The sequence below is a fragment of the Periplaneta americana genome, chromosome 12 (assembly GCF_040183065.1).
Source record: "Periplaneta americana isolate PAMFEO1 chromosome 12, P.americana_PAMFEO1_priV1, whole genome shotgun sequence".
NCBI lineage: Eukaryota > Metazoa > Arthropoda > Insecta > Blattodea > Blattidae > Periplaneta > Periplaneta americana.
In genome coordinates this window covers 49821475-49842395 of record NC_091128.1, presented here as the reverse complement: position 1 = coordinate 49842395, position 20921 = coordinate 49821475, and the positions used below count along the sequence as shown (strand labels likewise).

General features: G+C 33.7%; 1 protein-coding gene across 2 annotated transcripts in view; it reads left to right on the top strand.

The window, feature by feature from the left end:
* LOC138710393 (vascular endothelial growth factor A-like) overlaps positions 1 to 16731 on the top strand; it is a 51797-nt gene extending 35066 nt beyond the window's left edge. For both annotated transcript variants that reach the window (XM_069841278.1, XM_069841279.1), the window contains 4 exons: positions 1394 to 1489; positions 8034 to 8144; positions 11333 to 11496; positions 16525 to 16731. In XM_069841278.1, the coding sequence (XP_069697379.1) occupies positions 1394 to 1489; positions 8034 to 8144; positions 11333 to 11496; positions 16525 to 16558 (405 nt within the window). In that variant the 3' untranslated portion in view covers positions 16559 to 16731. The remainder of the gene's footprint in view (positions 1 to 1393; positions 1490 to 8033; positions 8145 to 11332; positions 11497 to 16524) is intronic.
* Positions 16732 to 20921: the final 4190 nt, after the last annotated feature.

Sequence of the window (20921 nt, the reverse complement as noted above, 5' to 3'; positions counted from 1 at the left end):
GAGAAAGATACCAATAAATAGGTTTAAGTTCTGCATACATAGATGGGTGCTGAACAGACCTTTCTATTCAGTGAATGAATTCATGGAATGTGATGTAAATATTGTATTTTAGAACTGTAACCCTTTCTTTATATTTTAATTTGTCTCTTTGTATATTAATTATTCCTTTTGTCCTTATATAAATGTGTTAACATACATCATACTCTATTTATTTCTCAGTGTTTATTTTGTTTACTTCTAAGTGTTTGTTTTGTTCATTTCTCAGTGTTTGTTTATTTGCTTATAATTATTTGTTTATTTGTTTATATTTATTTGTGCTAAGTTTATTTGTTTGTGTATGTGTGCGTGTGTATATTATCGAACCTGACGATGTCATATCCAGGCCTTGTACACTGGTTTCTGACAAATCAATATTATTATTATTATTATTATTATTATTATTATTATTATTATTATTATTATTATTATTATTATCTACTTCAATTCAGATACATTTTGAGGCTACATATTTCTATTATAATTGAAGTCCTCCCTGGAAAAAAGGATGTAAACTTAACATCAAATTATTTGAATATGGGTCTTAGGAGGGAAAGTAATTTTAAAGGATTTACTAAGGAAGAGAGTAGTGAAGTGCTTTGTGTAGAGTGTAGCATTGTATGGAGCAGAAACATGGACATTACGACGACGTGAAGAGAAGTGAATAGAAGCATATGAAATGTGGATATGGAGAAGGATGGAGCATGTGAAATGGACAGACAGAGTAAAAAACGAGGCTGTGTTGGAAAGAGTGGATGAAGAAATAATTATGCTGAAACTGATCAGAAAGAGGAAAAGGAATTGGCTGAGTCACTAATTGAGAAGAAACTGCCTTCTGAAGGATGCACTGGAAGGAATGGTGAACGGGAGAAGAGTTCGTGGCAGAAGAAGATATCAGATGATAGACGACATTAAGATGTATGGATCATATGGGAGACTAAGAAGAAGACAGAAGATAGGAAAGACTGGAGAATGCTGGGTTTGCAGTGAAAGACCTGCCCTTGGGCATGAAAGAATGAATTATTTATAACAATAAATTATTACATTCAATAGCTGAATAAACTTGAATCCTTGTTTAGTCAAATCGTTATGATAGTAAATATAGGCCTAATGAAATATTCCCCACTAATTATTTTCCTTTCTTCTGAAACATGAATTTCATTGTAGTTTTGTTGGTTACATCCTTATTCCAGGGAGATTTTCAATTGAATTATATTACGGTATGCAATTATAGACTTTGAAAACATACAAAGCTACAGTAAGCAGATGAACGAAAATGAGGTACTATCAGTAGTACTTTAAAATCATTTAGATTTCGACTTCAAGAATTTTTCTTATAGTCATTTTCCATTTTCAGTACATTCCATCAACAATAAAGGTTAAGCGATGTTCGGGTACATGTTCGAAAGGCATAACATGTCAACCCAAGAAGAAGAAAATGAAAGTTGTCAGTGTAAGTATTTTCTTTCGTAACAATGTTCTATTCGTATCCATGAATACATCATCTCATCTTTTCGGGAAGACATAATAAAATTAATATAAAATATATATCAGGTGTCATACAAAAGTAATTTTAGTTCCGATACAGAAGAATACAGAGTTAGTCATAATTTACAGCATCAAATAATTTCATTCTATGTCTCAGACTGTTTGTATGATTTCATGGTTGTAAACAACTTGGAAATCACTTTCAGTGAATGTGTGAAGCTGTAAAAACTGTCAACAGCCCACAATCATTCCGATAATGACTTCAAAGGCTATGCATTCTTTTTCTACATTGAAGACGATAAAAACATTTGTGAGGAATACCATGGAACAACATAGGCTAGAGGCACTAGCAATGATTTCAATGGAAAAAGACTTTATCATGAACATTTCCAATTTCAACAATGAAGTTATATATGGAAAAACTCGCTCATGGCATAGAATGTAGGATGGACTTTCGTTTCAAGTAGGACTGAGTGTTTTCAAGGATGATGTTTTATATTGGTACAGAATTGTTTGATATTTTATTTGAGGAGTCTAAAGCACAAGAAATATAAATGACATACACGTAATGTTGACAAAAATGAGTTTAAAGTTAAGTGACAATGGAAAATAAATACATATTGAGTTTTTGTCACGTGAAGTAGTTCACTTCATATTTTGAAAAAAAAAATTAAATTTAAGATGTTAAAAATAACCATTTTATAATAAGATGTTGCACTTATTCCTTTGTGTTCCACACTATTTTGCAGATTTAATAAAATGTAAAAATTTAATAAATATATTAAAAATGATTGTATAAATTAAAAATTGCAATCTAAATTCAAACAAATTTAAGAGCATGAAAAAAGTTAAAGACTTTGAAACATACAGCGTGTTTCATTTATTTTGCTCAGCCAAAATCATTTTTTCCCAGACTCCATATGAAAAACTGTTTTAAACAAAAGTTGTTTAAGAACAATGGGGAATTAATGCTATGGGTATATCTTTCTTTTAACCTAGTTCATTAAGGAGACCTGAGTAATGACTTAATTTTTTTATGTCACCGTGTACTTTGTATTCAATTAATCATTTAACCTCTTCCAAGATCTATTTAAAAATGTATCACAATGTAACATACTAATAAACAAAGCATTAAGGGGCGCAAAAATTTGGAACTCACAGTGTACGTATTTACTGCAAATCCGAAGTAAAAAATGACACTTTGTAGCACTTCGTAGCATTGTAATATCGTAATTCGGCCTTATTTCATAAATGGTACTCTAAATGGCAGATGTGCCAGATTCTTAAGAACCATTCTCCCTCATCTTTTTACGGCCATACTGGTACAACAACAATAAAAACAACTAGTACCTTTAAGGAATAGAACGGTTATTTGGTACGAGCATGATAGATGCCCAGCACTTAGAACCCGTCGTGTTCTGGATCAAAAATAACCTGGTAGGTGGATTGGACTTGGTAAACCACTTAATTGGCCTGCTCGTTCTCCTCACCTTATGCCACTGGACCTTTTTCTTTCGAGAACAGTCAAAGACGCTGTCTATCGAAATGTTCAAATCTCATCAGAGGACATGTAGCATCGTATTATTGGTGGTTTATACATTCATTCAGTAGGGCACATTAGAACAATCTAGAGTGGCATACATCCAAAGATTTTAATTATGCATTAATTTCAATGGTCACCACTTTGAGCAGAAAATGTAAATGTTCTCTTCGGAATATGTATGATAAGACTTTCTTGTGTTAAATTTTAACGTACTGTTAACATGTTTCGCCTATTTTGGATCATCTTCAGAACTGGTCATTGTTGGTCTTGGCGCCTCTTGTTTCCTGTGAGGGTGCGTTCTTAGTGTAGAGTCAAAGAGTGTATGTGTTTTGAAATTGAGTTGTGTGTTGAGAATATAGTTGGGGTGTGTTTTCACACTAACACACGAAAATAAAAACACATAAAATTGGAACCTCATTCAAGAAATTAAATTACAACATCGCATACAGAACAAATAACACTCTACAAAAACACCTCAACACACAAACAAGACAAACAAACAAATACAACCACACACGCGTATACAAACTCAAATGTAACACCTGCAACAACTTCTACATAGGACAGACACGCAGATCATTTCAAACACGTTACGAAGAACACATCACAGCCATAACAAAATTACAAAACACCTCCACATATGCAGAACACATCACAAATGCCAACCACACCTACAGACACATCAACACAGACCTGGAAATACTGCACATCCAACCAAAAGGCCAGAAACTCAACACACTAGAACAATATGAAATATACAGACACACGAAAACACATCCCAACGATATTCTCAACACACAACTCAATTTCAAAACACATACACTCTTTGACTCTACACTACGAACGCAACCTCACAGGAAACAAGAGGCGCCAAGACCAACAACGACCAGTTCTGAAGATGACCCATAAATAGGTCGAAACATGTAAACAAGGTACGTTAAGATTTAACACAAGAAAGTCTTATCATACATATTCCGAAGTGATACAGTGTTAAAAGTTGTGTAATCAAGATGTGTAAATGTTCTGTTTTAGTAGGAGTACCAAAGTGCTACAAAACCTCATTTTACTTCGGAAATGCAGTAAATCCGTTACACTATGTCTTCTGGAACAAACACCTTTCAATCACTATTCTTCTTAGCATTTTCTATTATTCCAAAATTCTGATCACATTTCCTGAATGGATTACAAAAATTATGAATTTGTGATTAACAGTCTGGATATTAGTGTTATGGATAACATAGAGATCAGTGGCGGCTCCTGCGTATTTCTTAAGAGGAGGAAAGAAGTTAACAGCACGAAATGACACTTTCTTGAATGAAACATGCTACAAATTAGCCTACGTGCATACATGTAAGACCAGGTAGTGTTGGGGTTGGCCTTCCCTTCTGTATAGCAGTAATCTGTTCCCGTAAACTGAGTTTCCTAAATTTTCCAAAAGATTTTGTTTTCACTTTCATTCATTGTTGAATAATTGCACAAATTAACAATATTACAAGCAAATGCACAACCTCGCAGCATTTTTCGAGCACACTACAGCATCACACGTGTTGGAAGAAAATATAGCTACTAACACGTAATCGGAACCGTTTTACGGAAATGAGAATGGGAAATAATCTGAAGAAAGCGAGAACACTGCACCCACCCACGTGGTCTGTGTTGCCACATGTATATTTTACAAGTTCACTATCACATGCTTTTGAAGAATGTCAGGTCTTGTAAAGTCGGTGGCCGATTACTTTTTTATGTTAAAAATAATGTGGTTTGGAGTACCTACTTTCAATTTCAAATATATTTGTACAAAATTGACAACTTGGCTGTTGCCCTGTCTAGTAGACAATGAATGGAAGTGAATTTCAGGGGACAAAAAGATCTGCGATACTAACGTAGAACTAACTACTTTCTCTTTGTTTTATATAAACCCAACTTTAACTTTCAAACAACCTTGAAAGTTTCAAACCATGAATAGTAGCCTATATAAAGTGCAAAGAATAATATGTTTGATTTATAATAAAAAAAAAAGATTTATGATGTCTTTCATAGCTTTGCGTTAAGATTGTTTTTATTGTGCCTCTTCCTAGATATGTTACAGTCTGATTGAATGGAACATCGTTAGATGGCAGCGGTAGCGAGCTTGCTGCACAACCAGTCGGTTTCTATTTCCCGCCCATGTCCTGCTTCAGAGGAGGATCTCCTCCCTATCCGTTCATTCACTTGCTTTAAAACTCTGCTTCTTTCTCTGACCGTTAGTGCGTCGTTGTCTATGTGTGTTAACTGCAGTAAAGGAGGAATGGATTGGCTTTCCTCCACACAAACAATCTCGCATCTTTCTCACAGTTTTGTAGCAGCACATGAGCGCGCGTCGTTTAAAACTCGATCAACCGAAGTTTTCTGATAGCCGTGAACTTAAAAATTATCGCATCTTCCTCGCATTTCAAGGCACGTATTTTATTTGGTATTTACTTTCAAAAGAAGAAAAATGTGAGGAGGACGTTCCTCCCTTCCCTCCCCCGAGGAACCGGCACTGATAGAGACAGAACTTGAGAATGAAATGACTCTTCTTTTGTCTTCCTACATCGTAGTTAAATGCTGTCATGAGAGTGAAATAGCTTCGCAAGGACATAATGAATTTGAGCGGACAGGAAGCAATTTCTGTACACCCTCTTGTCGCTTGGCTTTAATTCCACATAAACAAAACTGCACTTTCATCTCTAAGTCCACAAATGCCGAGCATAGTAAGCTCTATAACAGCTCAAATTAGCGTTGGGAGCTTTTTTTAAGTCGAAACAGACTGCAATCATGTAACATCCTAATGGAAAGAATGGAGTGCGATGAATATAACTGCAACATATCCCTTGTGCTCCAAACCAAAAAGCTGACTGATGAAGTAGTTTTTCTTTACTCACTAGTAAAATTTATAACTGGGCATTAATGCATAGGATGAAAATAAATGGTTCTAAAAGTAAATCTATAACATTTTATAAAACCCGAGAGGAAACTAGTCTTAATTACGAATTCAGTGGTGTTGTAATTCCGCAAGAACAATGTTGTAAATACCTAGGAATGTATTTAAACTCCAAACTTTCTTGGGGAGAGCATGTTGATAATGTTACGGGTAAAGCATGAAGGGGACTTCACTTTATTATGAGAATCTTGAGAAAGGCTAGCTCCAAATCGAGGGAAATGGCATATCTAACGTTAGTGCGACCATTAATGGAATACGGAACTACATTTTGGGATCCCTATAGAATATATCAGATAAATTCCTTAGAAAGAATCCAGTATAGGGCAGCTACATTTGTTAAAGGTAAAAGAGAAGATGGAAACGATACGATAAAAGAACTTAAATGGGAAACTGTGGAAAACAGACTTAGGAAAACTAGAATAACATCATTGTATACAGCACATCTAGGTCAGAAAGCATGGGTAGACATAACGGCTCGGTTAGAAAAGCCAACGTACTATGGTAGGAACGATCATGATTTTAAAATCAAATGTAGGAAACAGAAAATGGATGTAGGTAAATTCTCATTTTTAAATAGAACTATAAATGATTGGAATGACCTACCTGCAGCGGTCTTTGAGGGCTCTCCTTCCTTAAGGAGATTCAAGAATAACTTAAAAAGTTGTGTATAAAGTGCAACTTAAAATTAAGGTGACATTTAACATTTAATTTTTTAAGGTGACATGTATTTACTTAGCCTTACGAGTTACTCCCTTGGTTTGAATTGTAAATTATTTAAAAATAGCGTGTAAGAGGGCCTTAGACTAGAAATGTTTAACTTAAATGTAGTTCTGTTTATAAGTATGAATAAGGGTGTAATTGTTTGTCTTATTTGAACTGTTGTATCAGTGAAGCGAGGTGAGTCAGTGAAGTCAGTGAATAGTTCCAATCAGTGATAATTTATAGCGTCAATGAAATGTGTTATAGAGTGTCAGTGAAATGTGTCCTAAAGTGTCAGTGAAATGTGTCCTAAAGTGTCAGTGAAATGCGTTATAGTGCCACTACAGTGAGTGAGATGAGAGTAAGTGAAAGACTATTGAAACTTATGTAGGGCCTATACATATGTAGGTTGTATTGTAAAATTAGGTATTTTATGTTTTATTATTAATTGTAATTATTGTGTTAAATTGTATTGTGTATTCTTATTGTATTGTGTATATAATTGTGTGTATTGTATAATTGTATTGTGTATTGTAATTTTATTGTGTATTGTTTATATTATGTATACCATTGCCACCAGGTGCTTGCTCACTTGCAGTGTAAATAAATACATACATACAACTAGTGCCTATTCAGCACTTGTATGAGTAACATATATACCCTTTTTGGACTAAATAAAAGGGAATTTTAGCTTCATTCTCCTATCTAATATCGGTATCAATTGTTCACTCTTCTATGCTTAACTCAGATATTTTGAAAAATGGACTTCTACCCACTGTGCTTTAGATTCCTCAATTGTTTCTATAACTTTAATAACAGCTGATCCTACACATAGTTATATTTTATTTGTAATGTCATTGTAAAAAGGAACTCTCTTCCTCTTATTTCGTTACTTACCAGTATTTCTTTCTGTCGCAATTAAATCTACGTTGCACAGTTTGAAGACAGTTTACATAATATAAAATTAATATAAATTTAACTGCAATCGCCTATAAATTATACCACAAACCACCACTGATATCATGGCATCTCACGTCACAAATATCTATCAATAGTGCCAAAAATACTCCACCACCATCCTTATAACAAAAATCTACATAGCTAATTCATATCACTCAGCAGTGTAATGGCCCGAAAAAACTACAGTATTACACTGGATTCTGAGGTAGAAAATCTGCGAAGATTAACTCTATTATAATTATCAAATTAGTCAGCAATACTATACCGGTACCCAAACAATAATGAAATTTCATATACACTAAAGAGGGCTAGGATAAAGTAACTGGTTATGGCTTACTTGTTTAGGTTCATAGGTATGATAAAGGCAAGAGGAGTTGTGGTGAAGTTAGCATCGAGGAACACGAGGAATGCTATTGTGACTGTGAAATTATGGAATCACATTGTGGAGAGAATAAGGTAAGGTATTTCATACTACGGTATTTAAATTTTACTTACTTCATAATCATTATATACAGAGTGCGAATGTACGGGGCGATGGGGGGATTTCCCCTCCTGTTGGGAAGTTAGCCCCCCCCTCTCATAAATTCATATTAACATCCCTGCCAGGGATAACTTCTATCCCCCCCCCCCTCACAAAATATAATTGTTTTAATCCAAGTATACTTTATAAAGTAAGCAAATAAAATAATATTAATGTGTTATCATGACCAGCAAGCTGACAATAATCAATAACTTAGGAATTACACATCTTATCTTAAGCCTGCTCATGGATATAATTATTATTATAATCAAGATGCAAGACAAGCAACTCAGTACGACCAAGCATTGAGCCGTATTGAATGAGGATAATAATAATTTTATGTATGATATCTTCTATCTAGGATTTTATTCCCCCCTCATCAGAAATCTTAATTCATATCCCGATTATATACAGTATAGTCATTAAAATGTCATTCTTTAAAGTTTATGTATTATACCATATGTTAAAAAAATCGATCATACCCTATATTAAACATATATTAAAACTGACCATTCAGGAAAGTAATGCTGGGCGCATGTTACACATTTTTATTTACGAACAAATCACTTTGTAAACACAAAGAAATACATGTATGTACTCAGGGGCATACGCAAGAGGGGGTTTACGGGTTTCAAACCTCCCCCTTCAATTAAAAAAAAAGACATACCGGTATTTAGATTTCAATATTTTTTTCAATCATAATAGTTTTCCCTTCTCTAATTTTTCACTGTCAGAGTAACAAAATCTACATCGACATAAGGCATAGTCCTCCTACCCCTCCTTCAATATAATCCCTCTGCTTGATGCTGGAGCACATTCGAATTCCTGTATAACAATGCTATCTTTATTATAGAGAGACCTACCGCCTAGTAACCTAATGACCTTGTAATAAAATGAAGCCGACACAATATGAAATTTAACTTGTTGTGAAACATATTGAAAAGATTGTTTTGACAGTTCTGCATATGTTAAATATTATGCATTGTCGATTTTAAGAGCAATATTCACCCATTCGTTAATTTGAGTTCTGATTTTATTGTGAAAAGTTCGCTTAACATTTTGTGCATTTGACTTCATATTTTCAGTAATAATAATAATAATAATAATAATAATAATAATAATAATAATAATAATAATGATAATAATAACGATAATAATAATAACAACAACAATAACACACAACATTTGAAACACCGATAATGTAAATTGTAGGCTAAACCATTTTAATAATAATGACCCCCCTCCTTCTTTGACAAAATTCTGTACGCCACTGAATGTATTTTTTGTAAGAAACTTAACTTAAAATTCATCATAGGTTATGTTATCATCGTAACAAATTAAAAATTATAAAGGCTTAAAAATGTATATCATATTTAAATATAATTTACTTGCACGGGGACTGTTAATTAGTTTATGTGGGAACGTACTTTCAAAATGCTCACATAGTGAGATCTCCACAGCAAATAGACAAAATGTAAAAAATATAGCTGCCCACAATAACTGTGAGATTGCGAAACGAAAGTTCGAACAATAGATTATAAAAAAATTGAGTAGACCTACCCACAACCTTGAATAGGTAGTACTCACTCAGCCCACGCAGAGTATTGATTGCATGAGCTTGCTTCACATGTTACGTGACAGGGCGGTGATTCAAGGAAGATGGCATATCAACTACTCCTTTCAAGTACCAGTACCGATACGCATTGTTGTTTCTTGATGCAACATTTCAAGTAAGCTTCCACACCCATACAGTTAGTACAGAAAGTTAGGTAATTTCATATATGGTATGTAAATATCTTTCTGTTGTGAGGGCCGAACTATCCCTCGCAATAATTAACAATAGATTCCTATTAGAAACAACAACAACCAAATTTCTTGGCTTAAAAATCGATAATGTGTTAAATTGGAAAAATCATATTAAAGAAATTACCTCCAAACTAAATTCAGCTTCTTTTGCTGTTAGATCTATGCAAAAGGTAGTAAATATCAATACCTTAAAAACAATATACTTTGCATACTTCCACTCGGTAATGAGTTTTGGAATAATATTCTGGGAAAATTCCACAGACGGTAACAGTATATTTCTATTACAAAAAAGAGTAATTAGAATAATATTAGGTGCCAAATCTAGGAAATCTTGTAGGACTATTTTCAAAAAACTACAAATAATGCCCATGGCTTGTCAGTATATCTTTTCATTAATAATCTTCCTCGTATGTAATCGTGAAAACTTTGTAACTAATTCAACAGTTCATAGCATAAACACACGTCAAAAAAATGACTTTCATACTCCATCAGCAAGTCTATCATGCTATCAAAAAGAAGTGCGTTATATGGCAGTAAAAATTTTTAATAGCCTCCCTATCGATATAAAAAATAAAACTCAAAACATAAGATTATTTAGGGGCAAATTAAAGAAGTACTGGTACCTAATTTCTCACGCCTTCTATTCTGTAGGTGAATTCATGACATTCAATAACACTTGAAGACCTCCCTCAATATACAACATTCTTTGAGGGAGGTCTTCACTTCATGAAATTGATACAAAACTATATGTTGTACTAGTAGACTATATTGTAAATCTCGTCTGTATATATTTCATCTAGACTGTGACTATAAATTAAGACATTATAATAGTATTAAGTTGTTTGACTTGTTCCATATTCTATCTGTAAAGCAATGCATGAATTCCATGGAATGTTAATAAATACAATACAATACAATGAGAATAGATTTCGACATTAGATCGTTCACAGTTCCTTTGTTAAAGAAAAAGTAACATTTCCATGCAAACGGTATTCTGAAAACTACTTATAAACACACAAAAAATACGATGTTTCAAGGAGAATAAATATGACAGAGAAAGAGAAAAACATTTCTTAGACCCAATGAAAGAAATGAGTTTCGATATCATATAGTAGCCTACCTACTTCTGAAAATATCTAAATACTCCATAAAAATATTTTCTACAGTCTTGTGTACTTAATTTCATGTTAATTACACACTCGATTGTTTTTAAATTAAATTGTGCAATTCCAATCAATAATCAATTAAAACAGGAATTTCTTCACTATAGAAGACCTACAGTTGTATGTTAATAATGAACGTACTTTCTTGTATTTAGAAATATAATAGAGATAGCTGTGCCTGTGAGTGTATAAACATGGAAGAGAAGAGTGATTGTGAGATGAAGGGTGATAAATACTGGAACGATGACGAATGCAAGTGTCAATGCAGAAATACTGAAGAATGCTCCATTGGTTTTGACTGGAATGATAAAGAATGCAAGTAAGTGGAAACAGATTCAAAGATATTAAGTTTTCCAAAAAGAATTACAATAACACGCAAAGCTCATGTTTCAAATATTGAACTATGCAGGACTGTTCTCCCAGTCCACATCACACACCACACTCCTCCTGAAAAAACTCAGTATTCAATTTGAAAAGAGGCTGAGCGGATCTTGGCGCCATTGTGCAAGTTCTGGCAATAAGAAAAATTCCACCATCCTCCCAGATTGTATCCGTGTCCTTCCAGTCCGTAGTCAGTTGTAGGTAATTTGTTAGCTCATGAAACCAAATGCTTGTGTGTGCCATAGCATACAGTAAGAACTATAAAGACCATATGGTGGGTGTAAGTGAGCTTGCTAGCTACCAGCAAAAGCATAGTGGGAGAGAGAGAGAAGCTTCTCAGTTCACTTCCTTCTTCCCCTGATGTGCAGGTAGGTTTCATGAGAGAACAAATAGCCTATACTTTACTAATAAACCTGCGCAAGAAATAGCACCATATGTAAATGCAAGTAACATTTAAAATCGAGCATGAAATATATAAACTAGCTTTATTAATTATTACAGCAACATCTACTACTGTATCAGCTCTAAGAAAAGTTAATAATTTGTTACAGTGCAGTTCAATCATAAGAGAGGTTAAGTGAACTTGCAAGTTAAGAAAAGAATTTGAATTGAAATAAATTTTAAACCGAACATGAATGGGTTATTTCAAATTTTAATTTCTTATTTGTCATATATTATCGTTAAACATTAAAATCCAAACTACACTACCATAAATTTCTTCAAAATCGTTTTGAATTGTAAGTTTCCAAGTGAATACAATGCCTTGAGTTATTTGATAAAAAAAAATCCCATATCATAGGGTTAGACTATATCCAATCTGGTGTTGCTTTTAATGTAGGTCCTAAAGGCTAAGGGGGCATGCAGTAGCGTCGCGATTAAGGTATAACGCTACTAAGGTCGCGGGTTTGATTCCTGATGGGGTCATGGATTTTTCCAGTGGTCTAATCCTTCCAGTCGCACTGTGGCCCTAGAGTCTACTCAGCTTCTAACAGAAATGAGTATCAGGCGCATTTTCTTGGGGGTAAAGGCAGTGTGCACATAGGATTGACACCCCTACTGCTATTAACTTGCCGACTGTCTGTAAAGGAGGGAGGCTTAACCTCTCGCTACCCACCCTCTGGGCCGACCTGGCCTATCATGGGATTGCCTTTACCTTTACCTAAAGGATAAGATTTGAATGTTGTAACTTTCATACAGTGATTGAAAATACACAATTCAAATCCTATGCCTGCTTTTCTTAATCTAAAACTAGAATATTGAAGATCATATTCCGGATAATAATCTAATATTAATCTCTGGAGAGAATGATTTTTTTTTTTTTCAGAAAGTGATTTGTAACGAACATTCTTCTGCATAAAACAAGGCGGAAGTTGACAGGTGAAACCCACTAACAGACTTAGTATGTTACACATGTTTATTTTAGTTCATTTCGCACTTTGGAAATTTAAATTATTGATTATCTCATAAAGAATTATAGATACGACATAATGGACTTCACCAGACGAAAGTTCACGAAATTTTACATAAGGAACATCCAAAACCTGAAATTCTAAAAAACTGACTTAGTATGTTTCACTTGTAGGCCGACGATATTATAGTATAGTATAGTATAGTATTTATTAGCTGTCGTTATAGCAAAAACTAATGACATTGTCAAATTACACGTGTGAAATTATCGTGCAAAAATGAAAAATATTCTATTACAACACTAAAGATAAAATAAAATGATCACAAATACTCCTTAGAGTTTACAATTGAGAGTCAAGATTATCAAAAATGGCTAATATCTAGATGAAAATTGTAGCACACTGATCACAAATATTATTTGATGCGCTCCGTTTATATACAATAAAAGAAGAATTAACTTAACTATTTATGAGAATTTCCTAATATATTACAAAATAATAATAAAATTCAGAGAAAGAAACTTAAAAAATATCTACAGCTTGATTTTCTAACTCAAAATATTCTTGCACAGAATAGAATGGGTTTCTAAGAAGCCACGTTTTTACTTTGACTTTGAATATGTCAAGTGACACTTCCTGTGCTTCCTGTGGTAACATGTTGAACATCCTACAGCCCAACATGTTAGGACTACTTTTAACTTTGGATAGTCTGCAAAATGGTATGTCCAGTTTTTCTTTATTCCGAGTATTATACTCATGTTTATCCATCCTACTGGTGAAGCCATAAAGATTTTTCTTGATGTAAAGAAGGAGTTCCAGAATATATTCATTAACAACTGTTAAGATTGACTCCTGTATGAATAGTGGTTTACAATGTGATTTGCTTGGTACTTCTGTGATAATTCTTATTGTTTTCTTCTGAATCAGTTATACATATTAATACATGTTAGTACTAATTATTTTAGCATTTCCTTCTCAATTTATGTGAACCTCCTTTTAGGAAAAACCCTTATTTATGGAAAAGAAAAATAATCCCTTGGAGATTCGTTAAAAAGGGATTCTACTGTAGTAAAGGTAGTTGTAGCAAAATTGGAAAAATAAAAGTGAAAAGAGTAGCAAAAAAAGTGAGTCCACAAGAGTCATCTTTCAGCGAAAGCAGTCAAGTCCATAAGTCAACATTCAGTAAACACAGTGTTGTGCCATAAGCAGAGAAGAGAATGACTGACGCATAGCCAGGGTTTCCAGATCAGTAAAGTTAAGGTACGGTAACACATCGCTACTTTTGCAGCAATGCAGTACAAAAAAAACTGCGCAACTCTTGTACTGCGACGTGTGAACAACTGTGCATCCCAAAAAGTAGCGGCTGCCGAACCTGCTGCGCGTTACTTTTCCATACTGCACGCAGCTTAAAAGTAGCGACGTGTGAACAGGGTTCTCAGGGTTGCAGCCGCAGCATTTTTGATATCGGTTTTGTTGAAACTTTTGCTGCGGTTGTGACCAGTGTTGCCACCCAAATGTGCCAATGATACTTTTATTGTTGGGGTGTATTTTAATGTTAGATGTGATGAAAATAAATTATTTGTAACAGTTATTAAATGCACAACACAGTCTGAGCATATTTGGTGACGATATAATTCACTTTTTTAATTACCTGTAGCGTAGTTTCAAACAGGAGGGTTGCCAACATTGATTACGTGAATGTGCTGTTGGTTATCATTTAAGTATATAGGCGTTTTCAAAAGCTTTATAGTAAAAAGAATGCCAAGTTCTGAATACTAGTTAGGACAGAAAAGCAAATAATAGATAAGTAAGCTTTCGCATGAGTTTATTAATAATGCGAACATAACCACAAAATGTATACCGGTATTGAGAAGTCAACACGGAGATGGAAACCTGCAGCATGACTGCGGCTGCAAAAGTAGCGCCTTGTGAGTGAACATCCTCTCAGGTGTGAACAGACTCGCAACCTCCACGTGCAACATTTGCTGCACTCGGGTTGCGCAGCACGAAAAGTAGCGCGCAGCGCGCTACTTTTGGCTTATGTGTGAACACGACACGCAACTTCTGCAGCTGCAGTACAAAAGTTGCGCAGCAAAAGTAGCGACGTGTGACCGTAGCTTTAGAAAATTGTACCAGCCTTGAATTGAATTTGAATTTAAGGAAGAGGACACTACGAGCAGTCACTGCCACCTTACTAGATCTACTGCACTGACATTAAATATGACAAACAATATCGCAAAGCCTGGGAGAATTTTCCTCAGTTTAAAAAAAAAGTTTGAAGTATAATTATTGTGTGGATATTATTATTGACAAGATAGTTTTATTGGGTTATCACCAATTGCACTACATATAATTCTAAATCCGAAAAATTTAAGACAATACAACTTATTCTACTTCTGATTGAGGTTCTGGCTGATATGTACACCTATTATCACGCAGTATGTCTTACTTGACGGTATGTCAGAAGGAAAACAATTCTTTGCAAGCCTATACATCTGAAGTCTGATTAGTATAATATGTAATTAGTCAGTGATGTATGCAATGGAGAGGGAAAGGAACTGACCACACAACCACATTATCTTCTGGCTTAGTAGCCTGATGAGTGATTTTTCATTGGTCTCACTTTTGGGGTTCAAACCTGTCTTCGGACAGTTAACTAAACACCAACTTATTTCTAAATATTGGGTATATCTTCAAGATATAATAACCCCTTGGATAACAATAAAATTAAGTCGACTTCAGGCTACATAGAATTCTCATATCGGCGACTAGTACTCATCACAATCTGGCAACCCTGTTCGGGGAATGCTATTGAATGTCGACGAAATGGAGAAATTTTGATGGTATAATTAGATCCCTAATATGGGGAAACGGGAGACTCCAACTGCAACATTGTGCACCACAAGTGTCACTATGGACAAACCTTAAAAAGCATTGTATTGTACTTGATTTTATGAAAAAAATTCCCCCCTAGTTAGAAACCACTCATTTAAATGAAATGAGGGTGCCGCAGGATTTTAATTTACAACTTTAGTGTGCCACATGTTGAAAAGGTTGAAAAACTCTGGTCTAATGTCTTCAATATGTTGAAGTACATTTTGATCACGTGTTCCGAGAAATAATATGCCTACTTTAATTGTAGCACATATCTTATTTGTAATAGTTATATAGTGTAAATAACTTAAACACAAAATTAATCTAATTTTTTACGATTGGCTTGACAAACATACAAAAAAATCCCGTGTCTGCTTAAGAAAGTAAATTTAAAGTGTGTAAAGTGTATATGTGAAATATCTTCATCATAATTAGGCTTATCTATTTTTACTCTCCCAAAACACTACTGCTACAGTAGAGAAATAGAAACAAAAGACTGATTTAACTACATTATACTGAAACTTCTTCCTCTACAATAATTTAAAAAGAAGAAAAAAAATTGTTGTGTAACAAAGGGAAATTTAGCTCTTCAAATTCAGTATTTTCCATTTATCTTATTCTCATGAATATAAGCTCATGATTCATTAATAATTAAATTCGTTCCTAATGCTGTTTCTTTTTTCCAGATGCGTTTCGAATGAAGAAACTAACGAAGTCTAGAGTGAAACGAGCGTCAGGAACAATTATTCCTTCATATTCACATAATTGGAAACTCTGCAAGAGAAAAGCTCCACTTTGTTATGTTATTAAAAAACAAGGCAGATCAGTAGGGCCTACTTACATTAATGTGTACTGGATACAAACATCACTTCAATAAATTATTGAACAACTAATCTTTCTGTGATATATTCCTGTCTGTCACCTGCCTTTTCCTTCATGATCATCATAGTAAGGAAAGAATACGTATCTTTTCATGGAACAGCTACCAGTATAATAAAATTCTACTACATATGAAGTCTGCAAATAAGTTGTGGAAGGAATGAGAACCATTAATATGTTTCATATAACATTCATTGTAATTAATTTTATTTCAGTGGAAGTAATAATAGAAAAAAACAATTTTGCATTTTTCAATATCAGCTCATAGTATATCTGTTTTTATAAAATGCCCTTCTTTTATGTCACATTTCACTTTATTAATAAGAGACATATCTATTGTAGTTGACTGATATTAACATTAGCATGTCAAATATAGTTTTCAAACAGGGGAAATAAATTCAAATGTTATATGCTCGTTTAAGGAAATGTACTTGAGACTAATGGTTTAGGCACATTGTAATTTCATAATGAAAGGTTCGTATTTTCTGAAAGCCTTCCAAAGTCTGACACTGCATTCACATCACATGAGGTGGTTGGTTGTTAGGTGTTCCATGAAAAGATTTGTAAGACGAAGTTCATTCATTCATTCATTCATTCATTTATTTTATTCCATAGATCTTACATGAGCAATGAAGCTTTAAGATATGGAACAAGTCAAAATTTTACAATATTACAATTACAAATTTTACAAATTTTTACAGTTTTACAATATAGTAATTTTCTACAATTTTTACAATTTTGTGCAATTATTTTTACAATATATTGGCGAGATGTAGTGAGATGAGGTGAGGTCCGAGGATTCGCCAAAAGATTCCCCCTGCATTTGCCTTTTGGTTGGGGAAAACCTCGGAAAAACCCAACCAGGTAATCAAATCAAAGGGGTTGAGGAAGCGTAGACGAACCCAGCATATTAACTGCAGAACAAGAGGCAGAAAGATGGATAGATAGATAATAGATAGACAGACAGACAGACAGGTAGATAGGTTGGTAGATAGGTAGGTAGAGACGTAGATAGGTACGGTAGATAGATAGATAGATAGATAGATAGATAGATAGATAGATAGATAGATAGATAGATAGATAGATAGATAGATAGATAGATAGATAGACAGACAGACAGACAGACAGACAGACAGAGAGATAGATAGATTTATTCGTTCCATAATATTCTTACATTTGCTTTATAGCATAGAATAAAGAACATGTCCAATTCTTACGTTTAACAATAAGATGCAATACATATAAAATGCAAATATGAAATATGTACAGAATTAATACCTTAATAACAGTAATATTTTATACAATGTTGTATGTTTACCATTTAATAGTATTATAATATTTACACAGTACTGTGAAATGTCAAGAATTCATCTACAGAATAAAAAGTGTGAGATATTAAGTAATTTTTTAGTTTTACCTTAAATAATGCAGGGTTTTGGCTATGATTCTTAATGTCTTCAGGAAGACTATTGCACATTTTTATCGCCATGTAACGTACTCCCCTTTGAAAGCATGATAAATTTGATGATGGCGTATGAAAATCATTCCTTCTGCGGGTATTTATACTATGTATGGCTGAGTTAGTTGGAAAATTTTCTTTATTACATAAGAGGAAATTTATTGTAGAGTATATGTATTGATTTGTTAAGGTTAGAATCTCTAATTTTTAAAAAAAATAATCCACATGATTCTCTAGCCTTTGCTCCAACTATTATTCTAATGGCTCTTTTTTGTAATAAGAATATATTTTTACTGTCTGCAGAATTTCCCCAAAATATTATTCCGTACGACATAATGGAATGAAAATAGGCAAAATATATTGTCTTTAAAATACTGCTGTTCAGAAATTGTTGTAACGACCTAATTGCGAAGCATGCTGAGCTAAGTTTGGGGGTTATTTCTTTGATATGATTTTTCCAATTTATTGTATTATTAATATGCAAACCAAGAAATTTGGTTGTTGATGTTTCTAGTAGAGGTATATTGTTGATAGTTGTGTCCAATGTTTCAGAGATTAAATTTGAAGTGGCTTTAAATTGAATTATGTTACCGGTAGTTTTATTAATGTTTTATGCTAGTTTATTGGTTGTAAACCAGTCATAAATTTTAAGGAGAATTATTTCTGTTTTATATTTGAATGTGGCAAAGTTCTTGTCTGTAATTATTAGACATCGGATTTTTAGGCACTAAAAATTGCAGTTTTAGGCGCCTAAAATAAGCTCAAAATTTGTCAAATTAGGCTCTATTTTAATGAAAATAGGCATTTTAGGCACATCAAGGTATCATACTTATTTCTTTCACTGAAATTTTTAGTTATACACTAAAATACGCACAAAAAATATGTTTAAACATTAAAAAAGAATACTATATTATATTTATAAACAGAGCTGCACAAATTTAATATATTGAAACTAATGAAATAATGATTATTGATATCAAGATTACTCATTTTAAGTTATTGAAATTCAGTTCCATGCTCAGACTTTATTATAATTATCTGCACAGTACACCACCAGAATTTTTTCTAAATTCTCCACAGTTAACCTTTGCCTTTTGTCACTGAGAATCATTTTGAAAGCAGAAAAACTTCTTTCAACCGAAACTGATGTGAGAGGCGCAAATTTTAAATTAGGTACAATAGAAACATCAATACTTACTGGAACATTTACACTTTCCCCCGATATCACCCTTGATACTTTTTCCAACAATTAAAATCCCACATTCTTATTTAATACGTTGTCCCACTAATTTTTAACTTTTTTCCCAGTTTCGCCCAAAGCAGAATGTATGTTCACTTGAGCTTCCTTTACTATTGCTATTTGGCTACAAAGAGATTGTTTTTCACGTTCTAATTGTTCAATGCTTGCAGGTATGAAAGAAAAGTTTGATGTTATGTAGGCAATATCGTTTTTCACTCGTGAGTCATTCAGACAATCTTTCACTGCTTTCACACACGCTGCACTATCAGTTTCAGGTAATTTATCAATAACTGTGACCACTTATTTAAAATACTTAGAATAATACACCACTGACTGAATCCAGGTTCCCCATCGTGTAACAACCGGCTGAGGTGGGAGTGGGATATCTGGAAAGTTCTCTCTGAATATTGAAATCCTGGATGGGGCTTTACATTTTTTGTGTTAGAAATAAACGAATTGACAAGAGGAAATTCATTCCGGATTGTTTCAGAAACCCTGTGAAGGCCATGTGCTAGACAGGTTACATGCGTGAGGTTAGGATAAAATGTTTTAAGAAGTGGAGCTGCAGCAACCATGTATGAGGCAGCATCAGTACAAACAACAGAACTTTAGAATCGTCTATATTACCTGAGTATAAGGACTGTAGGCCTTTATTTACAAAATAAGCAATGGCTTGGCTATTCACTTTCGAAAGTTCCTTAACACATACGAGGTCCATCAGGACTACGTTTTCCTACTACCATATTTGCTATATACCTATTCATAGGATCTGAGGTTTCATCCACAGAGACCCATATGTAAGAATCACCTATATCCTCCCGAATGGAAGCTAAAGTTTCATTGTATATTCTGTCTAAGTAATTTTTTCTTAGGGTCGACTCAGATGGGATATTTTGTTTGCAGTATTTTTGTAAAAACTGTCTTAAAACCGGATTTTCAATTGCATTCCAGGGAATGTTAGCAGCAACAAACGCTCTGGTTAAATCAGCATAGAAATTGCTGCTGAAATTGGATGAAGTAGGCTGTGTTAGTAAAGTTTGTTGCAGTTGATTTTTCTGCTGAGCTTTAGCCTTATGAGCCGCTCCTTGCACATGCTGCTTTAGGTGGCACTTCTTTTCTTGCGAAATCTAAAAATGTAAAGTAAACTGAATTAAAATAAAATCCTAATTGTTGTATTGCCGTATTTCTATCACAAAGTTAGTGGGTTCGAACAATCAAAATTTTAATGACCTGCAAATACTTTAACAATCGGAATTTAAAAGGTTAAAGTGTAGTGGTCTTAAAAAGAATTATACCTCAGGATAGCTCAGTCAATGTATAAATATTATAGGCCTACTCATTAAAATTAATAGAATTTATATATTTCAACTATTGTTACATACCGGTACCTGTTTGCTACAAATCTTGCAGAATATTATTTTTCCATCATAAGTGAATTCTGAATATTCTGTTAGCCATTGCCGGATCAATGTAGATTTTGCACTTATATTTTTCGGCATTATCGC